The sequence below is a fragment of the Numenius arquata genome, chromosome 5, assembly GCF_964106895.1.
Source record: "Numenius arquata chromosome 5, bNumArq3.hap1.1, whole genome shotgun sequence".
Classification (NCBI taxonomy): Eukaryota; Metazoa; Chordata; class Aves; order Charadriiformes; family Scolopacidae; genus Numenius; species Numenius arquata.
Window position 1 is genome coordinate 42,783,339 of NC_133580.1, and position 15,302 is coordinate 42,798,640.

The following is a 15,302-nucleotide window of genomic DNA, read 5'->3' on the forward strand; positions in this document are numbered from 1 at the left end:
ACTTTCTTGCCTTCATTCTTTTCCACACGTTAATATCTTTTCTTTGAATGTAAGCTTGCCATTCCTGCTTTTCAGCTTGCCTGAAGGTCGGAAAAGTGAAAAAGTCATACATGGCTTCTCTGCTTTTGCACCTCTCACCAGTTGTCGGCAACAGAAAGGCTGACCTTCCTGACCACAGCAGATAAAGAAATAATTCAGATAGGAAAAATATGAAAAGGCAGCATCAGAGCCCAGCCACTGATGAAGAGCAAGGCAGAGCTTTGCCAAAGGGCAAAGTTCAAAGGACTGTACAGAGGAGTCCAAAGCCTCATAGGAAAACTCATACATAAAGTGCACATTCCATCTTGTTGCAAGTTGGTGACTGGGCTTGCAGAGGGTTAACATTAATAGTGATAACTATTCAGAATACTAAAACATCGTACCAGATGCCCTTATGGGAACTTGAGGTCGCTCTTCCTACAGAACTGCTTCATGTGACACCACATCCCTAATGATAAACTGCAAGCAACACAGAAAAAACCTACTGAAACTGCAAACCAAATTTAATACCCAAAGTCCGAATTATAAATATGCAAAGAGCTGGAGGGTCATTTGCAATTCTGTCTCAAGTAATTACTCATCCAATCTCTATAGAAATTTGCCAAGCACATCCTAGCACTTCCTGCATTAAAATTTTGTGGTGGCTAGCGGCTGCCCAGATCCAAAACAGAAGATCAGTTATGTAGAAAACGATCTCCAGGAAATTAAATCTTTCTGCCTGAAAAAATTACTGAAATTTGTACAGCTAAAGGGATAGGTTTAGATAAAAATACTGATTTCCCAACCACATGTGAAGCTCTAAAACTTAGAGCTCAGGACGCAAATATATCTGTGTTTCTTTACTAAACTTTCCCTAGCAAATATAAACAGTAACATGTACATTAAATACTGCAGTAAGCACTTCTCTTTCCTAAATGTTACATGTTGTAGCAGAAAGGTACCTTGTTTGCCTTATTTACGTGATAACTTATGATAGTTCTCATTATAATATGAAAAAAATACTTTTTAAAGACTTGCCCTGCTGAAACCTAGGGCATGAAGGTCTAGATATGCAAGGCAGTTACATATTTGAAAGTTAACTGGCAAATAAAAATTAATTATAGAACCTTGTGCTTTGCAAGCATTGCACTTTTTTTTCTTGAACATCATTAATTCAAGACAACATAAATGTCTCTTCAAATTAAAAAAGCTCTGAAATTATGACTGGTGCCAGAGAAGAATCTGACCCCAAATGGGTTGCCTGAAACAGAACATGTGGTCATGCTGGTGGGGATCACAGTCACTGCTGCTCCAGAGTTCACCTCTTTGTTTTCCTATTAAAAAAAAAAAACAAAACAAAACACAAACCAAAAAACCCCACACAAAACACATATATATATTTCCTAGATGAATCTTAGAATCAAATTTACTTGTTAGCGATGGAAAACAACTGAAAAAGAAGAGCACCGTCAAGCCCATGTAAAAGTGTTTTCCTTAAGTAAAAAGGAAAATCCATCAATACAATTCTGTAGGTAACCGATGAAATCAACGTCTAGGAGGGACTTTATGATTATTCAGGTGTATGGCTGATATTACTTTCATTGTATTAAATGAAATCAACCCTACAGATTGTAGGGTTACAGAAGACAGACTGAAGTCTACTAGAGACTATTTTTCCTTTTTGTTACTATTCTAATAATTCTAATTATGTATTGTACTGCAGTAAGACCTTGGAGATGCTGTCACAGACACAGCAATGTTCTTCCTAGTTAAAAATAAAGAAAACATACTTTCTAGGTTGTGCATCTCTGCAATACACATGGAAAACCTCTAAACGGGGAAAAAAAAAAGAAAAAAAAAAGTCGAAATAACACAAGGTTTAGCCTAGGCTGAGCCGTCCCCCATTTCCTTTCCTTGAGCACATCTGTCTCCAGTGTCAGGTTACTGGTGCACATTCCTTCTGCCTGATGACCACCATTTTCTTCCGGAGCACTGTCACCCCCCAGGCAGGAAAGGCAGCTGAGCACAAACAGGCAGGGAAGTAGATTATTGGGTTTTTTTTCCTCCAGAAAAATCATAAAATGCAAAAGAGGAGGAATGGGTTTTAGTTTCTGAGTAGATTTTCATTTCCAAGCACAGATTAAGATCATGAAAGAAAGTCCCATCATTTTCTCCTGAGGTCATAATTTTTGAGCTGATGAAGTTTTGTCTAGAAAAAAGTAGCATTCTCGATTATAGTCAATGAAGAAGATAAACATTTTAGTTGGCTTCTGATGCTATACCCTGAGCCGAAGAAAAACCATCCTTTATACTCGTGGCTGGCCCATAGACCAAATGAAACCATGAGATAATAATCCCAGTGAAATTTGTGGTGAAAAAAATACATCACAGACGCCTAAACAACATTTCAAAATTTATCCCTTTGAGAATTTCTTTGCCAACTTTTTCACCTCAAGCAGTGCCTCAATTTTTTTTTTTTTTTTTTTTTGCATTTTCTTCGCTCATTTCTTGCACAGCTATATACCATCTTGCAATGTAATAGAGAGGAACTAGGAAAAGCCCAGAACTTTTCCTAATGACATTTGCCATTGGACTTGATCATTTGCTTCACCAAATTCTTTTGAAGTAAACATCTTTATACCTGGTCTTGTCTGGTTAGTGAAATAATTGCTCCAGATCAGCAGGATGGATGAATTTGGGGAACACAGAGTTAGAAAAACTGATTAGAAACTCTGATATTATCGCTTATCTGACACTTCTACATCAAAATAAACAAAAATGTTCATTGTTACTCTCACTCTATTGAGCATTCAGCATGTCTTCTCATACCATATTAGAGATCCACAATAATCAATGTATTTATATAGATCTCTAGGAGGGGAAGAGATATTATCCGAGGGGGTATCTGAGGTACAGAGACTGAAACCAGTATTGCCATTTTTAACAATTAGTTCCTGTACTTCAGAAGTTTCATTTAACATTTTATACTGATAGCATTTGAAAGCTGTTCTCAAAGATTAACTATAAACTCTAGTGTTTATTGTTATGTGCTGACCTTCAAAGGAAAGGTAAGATTCAATTTCTGGCTAGCAGCCCAATAGGGAATGCTAATTAATCCGTTACTTCTTACTAGGAAGTGCCCAGTTATCTTTCTCTCCTGTTGTTATCACCCAACTCTGCTTATTCTACTTCTAATCGCTACGAATTTTACTGCTTCTACCCATTATTTTATCTTTTGTGCTTCCAATCACTTGCTCTCTCATTTAAATTATCAAAGATTTTACTTTTTTATATATGTGGCAAAATAATTTGATACTCCCTTAGTCACTTTTCTCTTATTTCTCCCAATCTTATTCTTAGAAATGGTACAATGATTTCAAATTATTTTCCCCCACATAGACTGTAATAGTCACTCTGTGCTGAAAACGTCATGCAGAACAATTTATATCCACTGAAGAGATAGAGTACTGAATATGACTTACTGAAATGTGTCATGCAAAAGAATGTTGTGTGTGTTACTTAGAGTTAATGTTTGATATTTAGGAAAGGCAGCCCTAATTTTCCTAGTTGTAACTTTTGAAATTATTTCTGCAATGTGCTAACTATTTTTTTCTCTTTCTGGAAGTAAACTGGTAATTTGACTATTTTGATCCTACCAAAGAGGAGGTAGGGAACAGAGTGCCTGCCGGAAAAATAGCAACGATACAGGTCGTAAATGCTGAAATCATCATCCCTTTGTGGTGTTCCTTTCAGATTATAGAGAGAGAAGGAAAGCTTTTGAATCAAAGAACTAATTCTTCTAGCTCATAAAGCATTATCTACAGACCTCCAGCTTTCCTACGTACTTCACATTCCCTTTCCTCTTAAGCCAAAGAAAAAAACAAAACAAAACCAAAACACAAAACCTACCAGCAAACACTATGAAAAAGGCAGAACTATTACATCACTGTATTCTGCCTAGTTGTTCTTTGTCTAATTTCATACAGTGGTATGGCACATGAAAGTAAGTACCTGAAAAAGTACCTGAAAGAAAGCTTCTTGCAAAAAAATTAGAAATTCTAGAGTGGGACTAATACAATTTAGAAATTTCTTCAGTGGGTAAGCATCAAATTATTATTGTAGCTTACATGAAAATTACAAGAAATCTGTGATGCTCATGTTAGAATGACCTGGACTTTATTAGTCAAATAAACTTCTGTAAACTTTTGCACAGAGCAATCATGGAGTGGAATTAACAGCTCGTAGTAAACCAAAGTTAAAAAAAAAAGAAAGATAAATATTGCACTTAATTATTGTATCTTACTAAATTCCCTTAAAACTTAATGTGCCCTCAGAATGTCTGTAAACTTCACCACATACAGGTGCAGAAGAGGCCTAGATAGCCTGAGGGACTGGCAATGGTCTATGCATTCTTTCTGCTCTTTTAGCTATTTACAGAGTCCCTATCGCTTTGAAGCCTACACTACTTTTCACTTTCAGATTATGAGTCTGAACCTCATATAGCTCACTGCTGAATGAAAGTCATCATCATTTACAGAGGGCTGTACAAACAAGGTGACCAGCATGTTCTCATTCATGGTGCACAAGTGAACACATCCCTAAAGGTGTCCTGGGGGAGATGGTGCCAAAGTGACATTTAGGATACCGGGGATGTAACCCTGACTGTGTCAAAAACTCGCTGTGTGACCTGGCCACACCACTTCTCTCCTTCTCCATCACCTTTCTGTTTGAAAGGATACCTTCTTTAGGACTAGTCTGTCACTGGCACCACGGGACCCTGATTTCAGCTGAGCTAGTGGCATTAATATTAAACAGAAGTCCAGTTTAAAGACCAGAGATGGTACAGAGAAAACATAATGACGAGCAAGCTGTACAGATGAACGTCGGGAAGCGTGGGCTGCTTATGGCAGACCAATGTGATCAACCAGTAAAGGATTTCCTTTGTTACTGTTTTGTCTGAGGCATCTTCCTCAGCAGTCTTGCCATCATTTTAAAATAACATTTAATAACTATTTCCACCATGTATTCAAGCTGCAAGTTGTCCTTTAATTCATACAGGTATACTTTACTTAGACAAATTAACCCAGTAGTGATGTATAGCTCTGAGGAGGGACTAACATGCCCTATCAAGTTAAATAGGCTTTTGAAGAAAATGGGAAAGCCCACAACAGAGGAAACAGAAGGAATTAAATTAAAAAGCATATATTCCACTCTTCATGGAATTAGGCAAATAACAACTTTAGACCACTTTAGCTAATGCTTTCCTATTAATAATAGTAGTATTTCATCTACACAGAAATGTACTCTTTCACGCATATTTGAAAACACAAACTTTTTTCCAAAAAGGGACATATTTTCGTTTTCCAAATCACTAGGTGCTATTCCATCCCAACAAATCAGGATGTTGAAAATAAGAAAAGGACCAGTCGAATTTTAACTGATGCCAGCAATTCATGGGATTTCAAAACTACCACTGCTGCTAGCACATTTGGCAGGGTTTGTCTTTCTTCTCTTCAGGCTTGCATACCTGCACTCTTATCACACCAGATGTTTCCAGCGTGGTTTGTTAAAGCGAGCTCTCACCATAATCTAGTACAAATACAATGCAATGTACAGGTGGGTTGTGCAAATGTAACGTCCCGGCCAAAACAGCTTTCGCAAAAATGGCCCTGTTGTAACAAATATATCGTATAACATTTCTATTTTACCCGACACTGGGGAGAAAAAAAAAAAAAAAAAAAAGTCTTGCAAATTAATTCCAGAATATTCTGATCCTTTAAAAATACTTGACGGTACAAAAGACACCCATTAGCCTTAACTGCCACCAGTTTCACTTTGAATAGCCACAACTTGGCAGCTAGTTTAGAGAAGAGAGAAAGCATTTGAGCTGCGAGGAGCGCCGTGCTTGAGGGGTACTCCCCAGCCCACGCTTTCAGGAGGGACAAAGCGGGGGGGAGAGGACGGGGGACGGAGGCTTCCTGCCACTGCCATCGCTTTCTGCATGTGGGACCAATATGGGCAATGCAAAGTTTAAACAGTTGCAAATGGGGGAGGGAACATCGGGGCTTGTTTTACATTTTTTTTTTTTTTTCCTGCCTGGCTTGAATTTAAAGAGAAGTCGTTGCATTGTTCAAGAGGCTCCTTGCCCCGAATGCATTGACAGAAGCTGCTGTTTACACGGACTTTTCATTCCTGCGTTGTTTGCTTATGGAAAATAAGGGGGAGTGACAAAAAAAAAAAAAAAAGAGAGAGAGAGGAAAGAGAGAAGGGAAGAGAGGGAGGCACTGACCGCAGTGCAAACCAGGAACCTTGCCCCTGCCTGATCATTAACCTTGCAGGAAAACGCGGCTGGCTCCCCAGCTTGTCACTGGTATGCGAGCCGGGCAGGGGCTGCCTGCCGCGCTGCAGCCCTCTTAACAGCCACGCGGGCCGGTATTCTATACATTTCTTCGCCTGTATACACATCCACGCACCCTCAGAGCGCGCCTCTACGCTGACCGCAGACATGAGACTCCAACTGCTCCTTTGTATCGTGTTTTTCCTCCTGGCGAGCCTCCTCCCTGCCGGCGGGCAGAGGCCGGGTAAGCGATGCCCCACCGTGACTGCGTGTGCCTGGGGTGGGACGGACACACACACACACACACACACACACAACTCGTGCCTGCCGTGGGCACCTCCGGCGTGTTTCCTCTAACCCCATCCAACACGCCGTTTCTACTCTCCGGGACAAGCCTGTAGTTGCCCGACTTCTGCTGCCACGCGCTTTAGGCAGCGTGTTGCTGCCTGGATCCGCGCGCTTCATCTCTACTTATAGCGGCAGCGTGAGGTGGTGCATCAGGTATCTCATCCCGGGAGTGTGGCAACTTTGGGGTGGGCAGGAATAAATTGGGGCTCAAGGTAGGCAGCTGGTGCAAACCTGCTGCCGAGAAGCACCGCCGGCACAGCAGGAGCGGCGGCCGGGCACCGATTGCCCCCGGGGAGCGGCGAGACCGGGGAGGGTGGGACCGCTTGCCCCCGCGCCGTGACTACCGGAGCACATTGCCGGCCACCCCCCTCACGCCCTGACTGGCTCTCCGTCTCCCTCCCTCCCTCCACAGCCAACCTGGCTCTGCGCAGGAAGCTCCACCGGCACGGCTGCTCCCACCGGCGCTGCATGCCGCTCCACTCCCGAGTGCCCTTCCCCTGAGCCAGGTAAAAATCCACGCGTGTCGGGTAATAACGCTGGGAGAGGGGCAATTCCCGCCGCCTCCCCGCAAGCCTTCTCCGGAGGCGCCGTGCAGGCTGTAGCCGGGCGCGCTCTGCGCAATCGGCACGTTTCCTAATTGACACCTGCGTTTCGGAACACTTTTTAAGAGGCACCTGAAGAAAGCCAAGCCACAGCTGTGATTTCACCCGGTCTCCGGTGGTTGGTGGGGAAAACGGGTCTGCGGGCGGCCAGGCGGATGGCGGGGCGGGCACCCAGCGTCGCCTGGGGTGCGGGTTCCGATGGCCGCCGCCTCCGCGTTGTGCACCCCCTAGCCCCCTCCTTGGGCACCGATTCCCGGGGCAAACGCCTTCGCTAAGGCAGAGTGGAAAATAACCGAGTCTGCTAAACAGGACGAATTACTGCCCTACAAAGGTTTAATGCTACTGGCAAAGCTGCGGGGCAAACGCTGTCATGAGCGTAAAGGCTGCGCGAAGCGGTAGCTGGAGAGGATGCTCCAGGACTAGAAGTACTGACACTTCTTTCCCGTTGGATGCAGGGCAAAGCCACCTCGCTCTGCCCGTCAGTAACATGAAGGTAGGAGCATTTACCCACTTCAAAGAGGACTGTAATTCTTAATCATTGTCAGCAAAAGACTTTGAGCTCCTTGGATGAAAGGCTATACAAGTGCAAAACATTAATGCTTTATAGCTGATGAGGGCATATACATTCAAATACTAAGTGACTGCAGAAGCACACAGGTAGCATATGCAAATAGGACAGGCATCAAAAGGAAACCAAGGAGCTCCTGCAATTTAAGAATGAATAAAACATGCAGCCAGTAGTTTTGCATCTTCTAAACTCATTATATATTAAAACAATGTTGCAGCCCCAGGCGTGACAGCATCATAAATAAATGAGGGCAGAACCTGCACTCTGTAGACCCAAGATGTTTCGATTTGCTAAACGGTTAACAGTGAAAAGGAGACCAAAGTCAACCTTTTAGCAACCCCATACCAAGAATTTTGTCAGTGCATAAACTGCCTGGGTGAAAAGGGCCTACACCACTCCCAAAACAGCCATGCAAAAAGGTACCATTCCACTCTATAGCGCTGGCCTATAAACACGTGGAATGTGCATATGGGATCCTGGTAAACTGGCAACTTTGTGAGGCTGAAAAAAGATTACCATATCTTAAATTTAATCTCAGATGGGCTGCATACTGCTGGCAGAATTGAGCTTCAAGTAGAAAGAGGGACATACCAGGAGGATGCTTTACTGTTGAATGCCATGTCTCTTCACTGCATTCATTTCAACAAGAGACAGATTAAATGAGATTCCCTCATCAGTTTAAGCATAAACCTAAAAAGATAAGCAATCAGAGCAATTCACTCTGCATGCAGACTCAATGACAGGGACAGTGGAATTTAGGTCCAGCAACTTCTTGAATCCTTCTGAACGGCTTGCTTCAACTCCTAAGAAAAGTAATTTAACCCCCCTTCCTCCATCATCCAGCAACCGTAATCTGGAGATTGTCTGCACAGACAACAATTACGTTTTCTCTAATGTGCTCTGAAACAGTATATAATGCATTTTGCTTGATGCTGCAGTAGCTGCACAATACACGTGCACTTACACTACAGAGTAACAAGATAAAAGCTATTTTCACTGTTAACTCCTGTGTGGGGACCTCATTTCTTGCAACAAAAGTCAATAACGAAGCAAAACATTGTACTTATTCATTCATAATATATCCTGTAGACATTTAGCTAAAGATAATTCTGCTTTTTAAAGCTGTTTAGAAATCCATAAAGCTTGACTGGGGAATAAGGGGTAACAGGCACCTGAGCCAACTCTGTTAACTCCAGTCATCACTGTGGATGCTCAGCTCCTTTATCTTAAGTAGGATTTACCATCTACGTTTACATTCCCTTCCAATTTTAGTCCTAATTCAGCAAATATTTACATGCCTGGGTAACTTGACTCACTAGAGTAATCTTACTGATCTCAATGGAGCTGTACATATGGATAAAGCTATTTGCAGATGCAAACAGGATGGACCCTTAAGCCTGAATTTCAACAGGTAGTTGGAAACTGGGATGAATGTAGCAGCCTCTCTTTTTCATAACAACATTTGAAATGAGGGGATTGAACTTGATTTTTCATCAGTTACATAAGCAAAGCACAGGATAAAAAGTGGAAAACCCCCTTATATTAGAGGCCTTCTTGCTTTTGGCAGTTTGACTGGGTTTTTTTTAACATTTTTAGCTGCAATGTCCAAATCAAGAAACATGACGCCAGATTTCAACCATCTATTTTATAACGAATACATTCTCTTTTGTATGAGACAATTTCCTAAATCTCTCATTAATGGCTAATTCTCCCTTCTTTTTTTTTTCCCCCAGCAATTTCATAGTGGGCTTTTCAGTGTTTTAAAAGAGAAACAATTAAACTGATGGAGAAGTTAGTCAGAAGTCCAGACCGACAACAGCCTACTGATAGAGCCACCGCAGCCCCATCTTCAGCAGTCCTGACAGCCACCTTCTGCAAGACCTGGAACAAAGGATGTTGGCTCACACCCTAGGGAGGGAGGGGGAAGAAACGGAGGGTGATGGGAGGATGTACATGAAACTCACCTAGCTGAAAAATTCCATACCAATTCTTTGGCTCTCAAAATGACCAGTGAAAGTTAAAAACCAAATCAAACATCAGGTGCCTGAGATGGATTTGCAGTGGCATTAAGAAGGATCTGTCCGAGAGGACTCTTAATGGTCTGTTCTGTTCAGGCTGAGAGAAGTTGGACGTGCTGTTGACTATTCAATTTAGGCTGTGTGCAAGGCAGTATTTATGGTAAAATACTGTTAGACTCCAGCACAGAACTGTGAAGTCCATTTTTGGTTTATACTTTTAAATATTCATAATAAATATATGTTTTAACAGCTAACATTACATCTTTATGGAATTACCTTAATGATAACGTAGAATGTATATCTGTAATAGTACCAAAGTTAGCACCACATTAGTGGTCCTACTGGCTTCATGTATAGTAAGCCCAGTAAGAGTTTTCACAGTAAGAGTTTTACAATATAAGAAAGCAAAGAGAGTATTATCCCTCATTCTATAGATAGAGAATTGAAGCACACAGAGATAAGAGATTAGCCAAGGGTCATGCAAAACTGATAACTCAGACCCCTCAAGTCAGGCCTTAAGGTCAAGCCCATCTTCCTGCCTAATGAGCTGTTACTGCAAAGCCTATCATTTGTTTTCTTAAACTGGGCTGCCAAACCAGACAGCTAAAACATACTTGAAAATTCAGTACTATAGACCTATTCACTTAATAGTAGTTTTCCTAAAATACCCGCTACAGTATTATAAATAGAGCATAAAAATAGACCATTGAAAAGGAGCCTTTGTTTGGTCAACCCCAGTGTTAGGTAGTACTCTATTCCTGTAATTAGAATGAATGGGATATTTGGAACACAGCACTACAATGAATGAGAACTTCAAACAGAAAACGGGCTGTTCTTTTCAGCACTGGAGGTCAAGAACACATTGAGCTTTTATTTTATGTTTTGTTTTTAAAAATATACGTTTCACGTCTTTTTATATCAGCAGAAATGACAAACCTCCATATAAAGGAAAATACATTGGCCCTTTCATTAGTAGAACTAAAATCTGAAAATAAGTCATACACAGATTTTCAAGTCATTGCACTAGTCTTGAAACGTCAACATTTTTTGTAAGTTGTATAAAGATGAGTGAAGATCAGCAGTGTCATGGTTTAAATCCAGTATTAGAATTTTGTCTTGCAACACATAGTTAGTTTCTAGTAAGTGAAAGAGCAGCAATCAAGCAAACTAGAAGCCAAAACTTTCTAATCAGTGTCTGTATGTAACCCCTCATCTCTAAGAACTTGAAACCTTAATCAGATTCATACTGGTAGAGGTTAACAGGAGTTTCAAATTTCCCTGTATAGAAAAAAATTTAACATCACATCCTATTCTGGGGTTTTGGAAAATTGTCGTGAAAAGATGGTAAAACTAGTCTATGCCAACAGCCCTCCAGGTAAACCTTCGAAGGTTTGAAAAAAAATAAAGTTTTCCAAAATTAGAGGCATACTACCACTAATTTTATTTTTTAATTATTTATTTAACTTAGCTTTCATATGTATCCACGGCTATCTCTGTTTAGCAGCACAGGTAAAGAGTATGAGAAAGCAAGAAAGGTGAAGAGTAACTATTTAACAGTTATGTCTTATAAATGAGTATATAAATTTAGTGTGCACTGAATATTTTATATAACCATAATTCTTCAATTAACTTTGATAAAATTGTAAGAAAAACATAATGTATCTACCAGAGAGCTATATATGCATGTTTGTTTACAGATGTAAAAATAAAAAAAAAGTACCAAAGTGTCCTAGGAAGCCCATTGTCAGTCTGCAAAATTATTGTAAATGTCTATTCTTTTTAGACATGCCGATACCATGAAGTCGTCTTTGAAAAAGGCATTGATTGTGATCTTTGACAGATATGTTTACAAAGTAGCTGGTTTGATTGTATATTTTGTAAAAAGATAGTATGACCTTCAAATAACTATGTCTCATTTTAAATAAACTCTACACGTTTCAAAATTTATATTCTTCAGCTGTTACAGGCAGTGTATCTAAAGAAAATAGATAATTTGTCTTGCTTCCCTGTGGATTCATATGGAATCAGTGTCTAAGAATTTTTCGTACTCAGTTTCTGACACAAATAAATCGTAGTTATTCATGTCAACATTTTTCTCAATTTTTTTATCTTTCAAAAATACAAAATTCTGACAAAAGCCACATAGAAAGAACTTAGTATAAAACTACTGTTTGGTGTAATGACAGCATGCACTAACATACCATCACGATACTTTGATAGGATTACAGCAGAACCCAGATTATGCATTGTCTTCATGCCTAGAATAAGCAAGATTTTTAATTACCTGTGTTAAATCTTGAAATCTGAATGTTCTCATAAATTAAGAAAATGGCTTTATTTCAGGACAAAAGAACTCAGAAGTAGGCCAAAGCATAGCAGAAGCTAAAATGTGTGGTAACTTCTCCCACTAAAGGTTGGATACTGTAAATCAATTTCTAAGTGCTAGATGTCTTGTGCAGTAGAATTAAGGAGCCCAATGACGCTACTACAGCACAACGCTACATTGACATTTAACTTCACTGAGAGCAGCACTTCAAAGACACCTTGTTTTCATCCGAGGTGGACTTGCCTTTGACTTTGTTAAAATTACCCATTTTCATTTGATTTGTGCCACATAAGCTTCATCCGGTAAAAACAGTTTTGCATGATAATGGTGTGATTACATATATAAACATGAAGCATTTGGAGACAGGCTACAACAGCTGAATTGACTGAACTCTCCATGTGCATGTATGAGTGTACATTTAAAGGAAGTTTGGACAAATACAAATTGCTGTGTTTTGAAATTCAGAATAAATGTTTGCACGTATGCAATCTAACAGAAGACTTGATCCAAAGGCAAACTCAGACCTTAAAAAGACAAAATGCAAGTTTCTGAAACTTAGAAGTAACTCCTTGTCTTGTAGAGCTACATAGGAAAGTTTTAAATTTTATTTGAAAGTCAATTTCTTTAAGTCTTTTAAATTATGTACGCTATTTTAGAGTGAAATACAAAATGATGTAGCAGCAGGTCAACAGGAAATAAGAGGTAAACGTAAAGCTGCGGTGAGAAACAGCAGATTAGTGTGTTCCCAAAGGATAATAAACAATTCACCTCTTCCCTTTCCAGTATAGAAGAAAGGAAATTATAGAAGAATAAAGACTGGAAATATTTCCCTTACGCCACATACATATGCTATAAATATCTCAGTATCTGTACACACAAAGCCAAATTTTGCTAAGGGTCACATAAGATTTGTATCAACATCAATCTCGAATGTTTGACCATCATCAGGCAAGCACAATTAGCACACTGATCTCTCACTACTGTCAATGGCTTTTATCTTTCTTGCTGGTGATCAAGCTGCAAAATATTTGTGCCAAGTGGGTAACACTCCAACAGCCCAGACAGCGCACCCCATGTCTTCAGTTAGCAACAATACCTAAAAACCTAACTCATTCCAACACTGAGGATGCTTTTTCACGTCTCTCCAGTTACCTCAAGGTTAGACTGTTGTCTGCCCAAGCACCTTGGGTCCTTGATACTTTCTTTTTTAGATTAAGAACAGCCTTCAGTGGGGCAAGCCTGCTTAGCTATATATTCGTGTAGAACCTTAAAACATGAAAATCTCATTAAAATCTTTTGCAATCAGTGATTTCCTTTGTAAGGTGGAATACTGAAGTGTTTATATAGAATCGCTATTCAGAAAAATAAAACACAAGTATCAACTGAGTTTTTCGCTTATATATGATGTGCATTCACAAGAGATCATCACAACGTCTTTTCTTTAAAAGAAAATACAAAACATTTAGCACATTTCAGTATTTGATCTAGAAATTATTAAAAAAACCCCACAGCGTGAACATTTTTTGGGCAACCCTGAATCTTTTGTTTCTTAGGTCGTCTGAAATATTTGTTTTCCCAAACCTGAAAAACACACACATTGTTTTTCTACAGAAACAAAAAGCTATTTAGGTACAAACTGAATAATAATAAAACCAAAATAAAAAATAGAATACAGTTATTATTTTTTAATGTACAGTTGCAACATACAGGCTGCCCAGAGAGCTCTCTGTCTCTGCAGACATTCAAAACCTGCCCGGACACGTTCCCGTGCAACCTGCTCGAGGTGGACCTGCTTTAGCAGGGGAGGTGGACTAGATGATCTCCAGGGGTCCCTTCCAACCCCATATAATTCTGTGATATATTAGGAAACATTCCGTTTTCATTTACCTTCTTGCTGCCCTGGTTGAAATCCACTAGACCGTACCAAGTTAAGATCATGGATCTGCAAATATTTATGCACTTCATCAGCTGTAATTACATAAAGAACATTACTAATTTCTAAAGCTGTTCAGATTCACATGCATTCACCTACATGCAGGTTGACCACACCATGCCCGAGAAGGGCTGCAATAGTTTGCGGCAAAGCATGGCTTCACAGCAGAGTGTGTGCAAACCACTCTGGTCCTAGGTGATGCTTTTTTTTCCAGAAATTTATCCCTAATTACTGAACGTGAGGGACATTATGGATTTTACTTGGGACAGTGAAGGTCCAGCCTGCAACCAGGTGCTGAGGCTGTGGGCTGCAGGGGCAGTTACCCAGGCTACAGCGGTGATAGACCAAGAGCAGCTCCAAAGCTGCTGAGATGGCATTAGCCACCACAACACCCGGCACCGCGTCTTACACTGGCAGAGGGTAAGGGTTAAGGGTAAGGTTAAGATAAGCAAGGTGTGGCATAACCAGAAAAACTGCGACTCGGCGCCTGGTTTCAGAGCTGTGGTGCGCCAGATGCAGCGCGTGACAGCTGCGCGCCCCCTCGCTTGCACAACAGCAGCCATTTCCCCTTTTACGTCGCATTTTGAGCACCGGCTTTGCCCACCGCATCTCCCTGCCCGGCTCCGCCGCAGACCCGTGGGCTCGGTCGCGGGAAGCGCCTCACGGCACCGGCGAGACCACAACACCCAGCATGCCACGCCACACCGCCTCGCGGTGACGTCACAAAGAGCGCGTAACAGGGCAGGGAGCGGCGGGAAGGTGTCCGTCGCCGAGCGGGTCGGAGGCTCTTCTGGCGGCGGCAAAGGCGCTGGGGCTGCCACCGGGCGGTGCCTGCGGTCCCTCCCGGCCCTTCTGCGTAGCCCCGGCAGGGGCGGAGGTTGGAAGGGGGTCAGGGTGAGCAGTAGAGAGGGAGCCTGTGCAAGTGTGAAAAGCCCTTCTTTCCAGAAGCTTAAATATTCTAAGAAATCGAGATGTTGCGCTGTGGTGCAAGCTGTTAAGCATTTGTGTACTCAAAGAGCTATGACTTACAAAGGGCAGGACATCACTTACACCTGGCAACCCTGCACAAGCCCTGCTCCATGGAAAGCAATACTGCTGGTTCATCCAAGCTTCACCTTAAGCAGTCGTGAAGAAGAGGAGGGTACGAGCAAC

At 41.1% G+C, this 15,302-nt stretch overlaps 1 protein-coding gene across 1 annotated transcript; it reads left to right on the forward strand.

Moving 5' to 3' along the window:
- Positions 1-6,523: 6,523 nt before the first annotated feature.
- Positions 6,524-7,204, forward strand: APELA (apelin receptor early endogenous ligand). The gene is made up of 2 exons (XM_074148204.1): positions 6,524-6,599; positions 7,116-7,204. The coding sequence occupies exons 1-2, from the start codon at positions 6,524-6,526 to the stop codon at positions 7,202-7,204; spliced, it is 165 nt and encodes a 54-aa protein (XP_074004305.1).
- Positions 7,205-15,302: the final 8,098 nt, after the last annotated feature.

Coding starts and splice junctions, on each gene's coding strand:
- APELA (XM_074148204.1), top strand. CDS start 6,524: ATGAGACTCCAACTGCTCCTTTGTATCGTGTTTTTCCTCCTGGCGAGC. Junction 6,600..7,115: donor TGCCGGCGGGCAGAGGCCGG/GTAAGCGATGCC, acceptor CTCCCTCCACAG/CCAACCTGGCTCTGCGCAGG.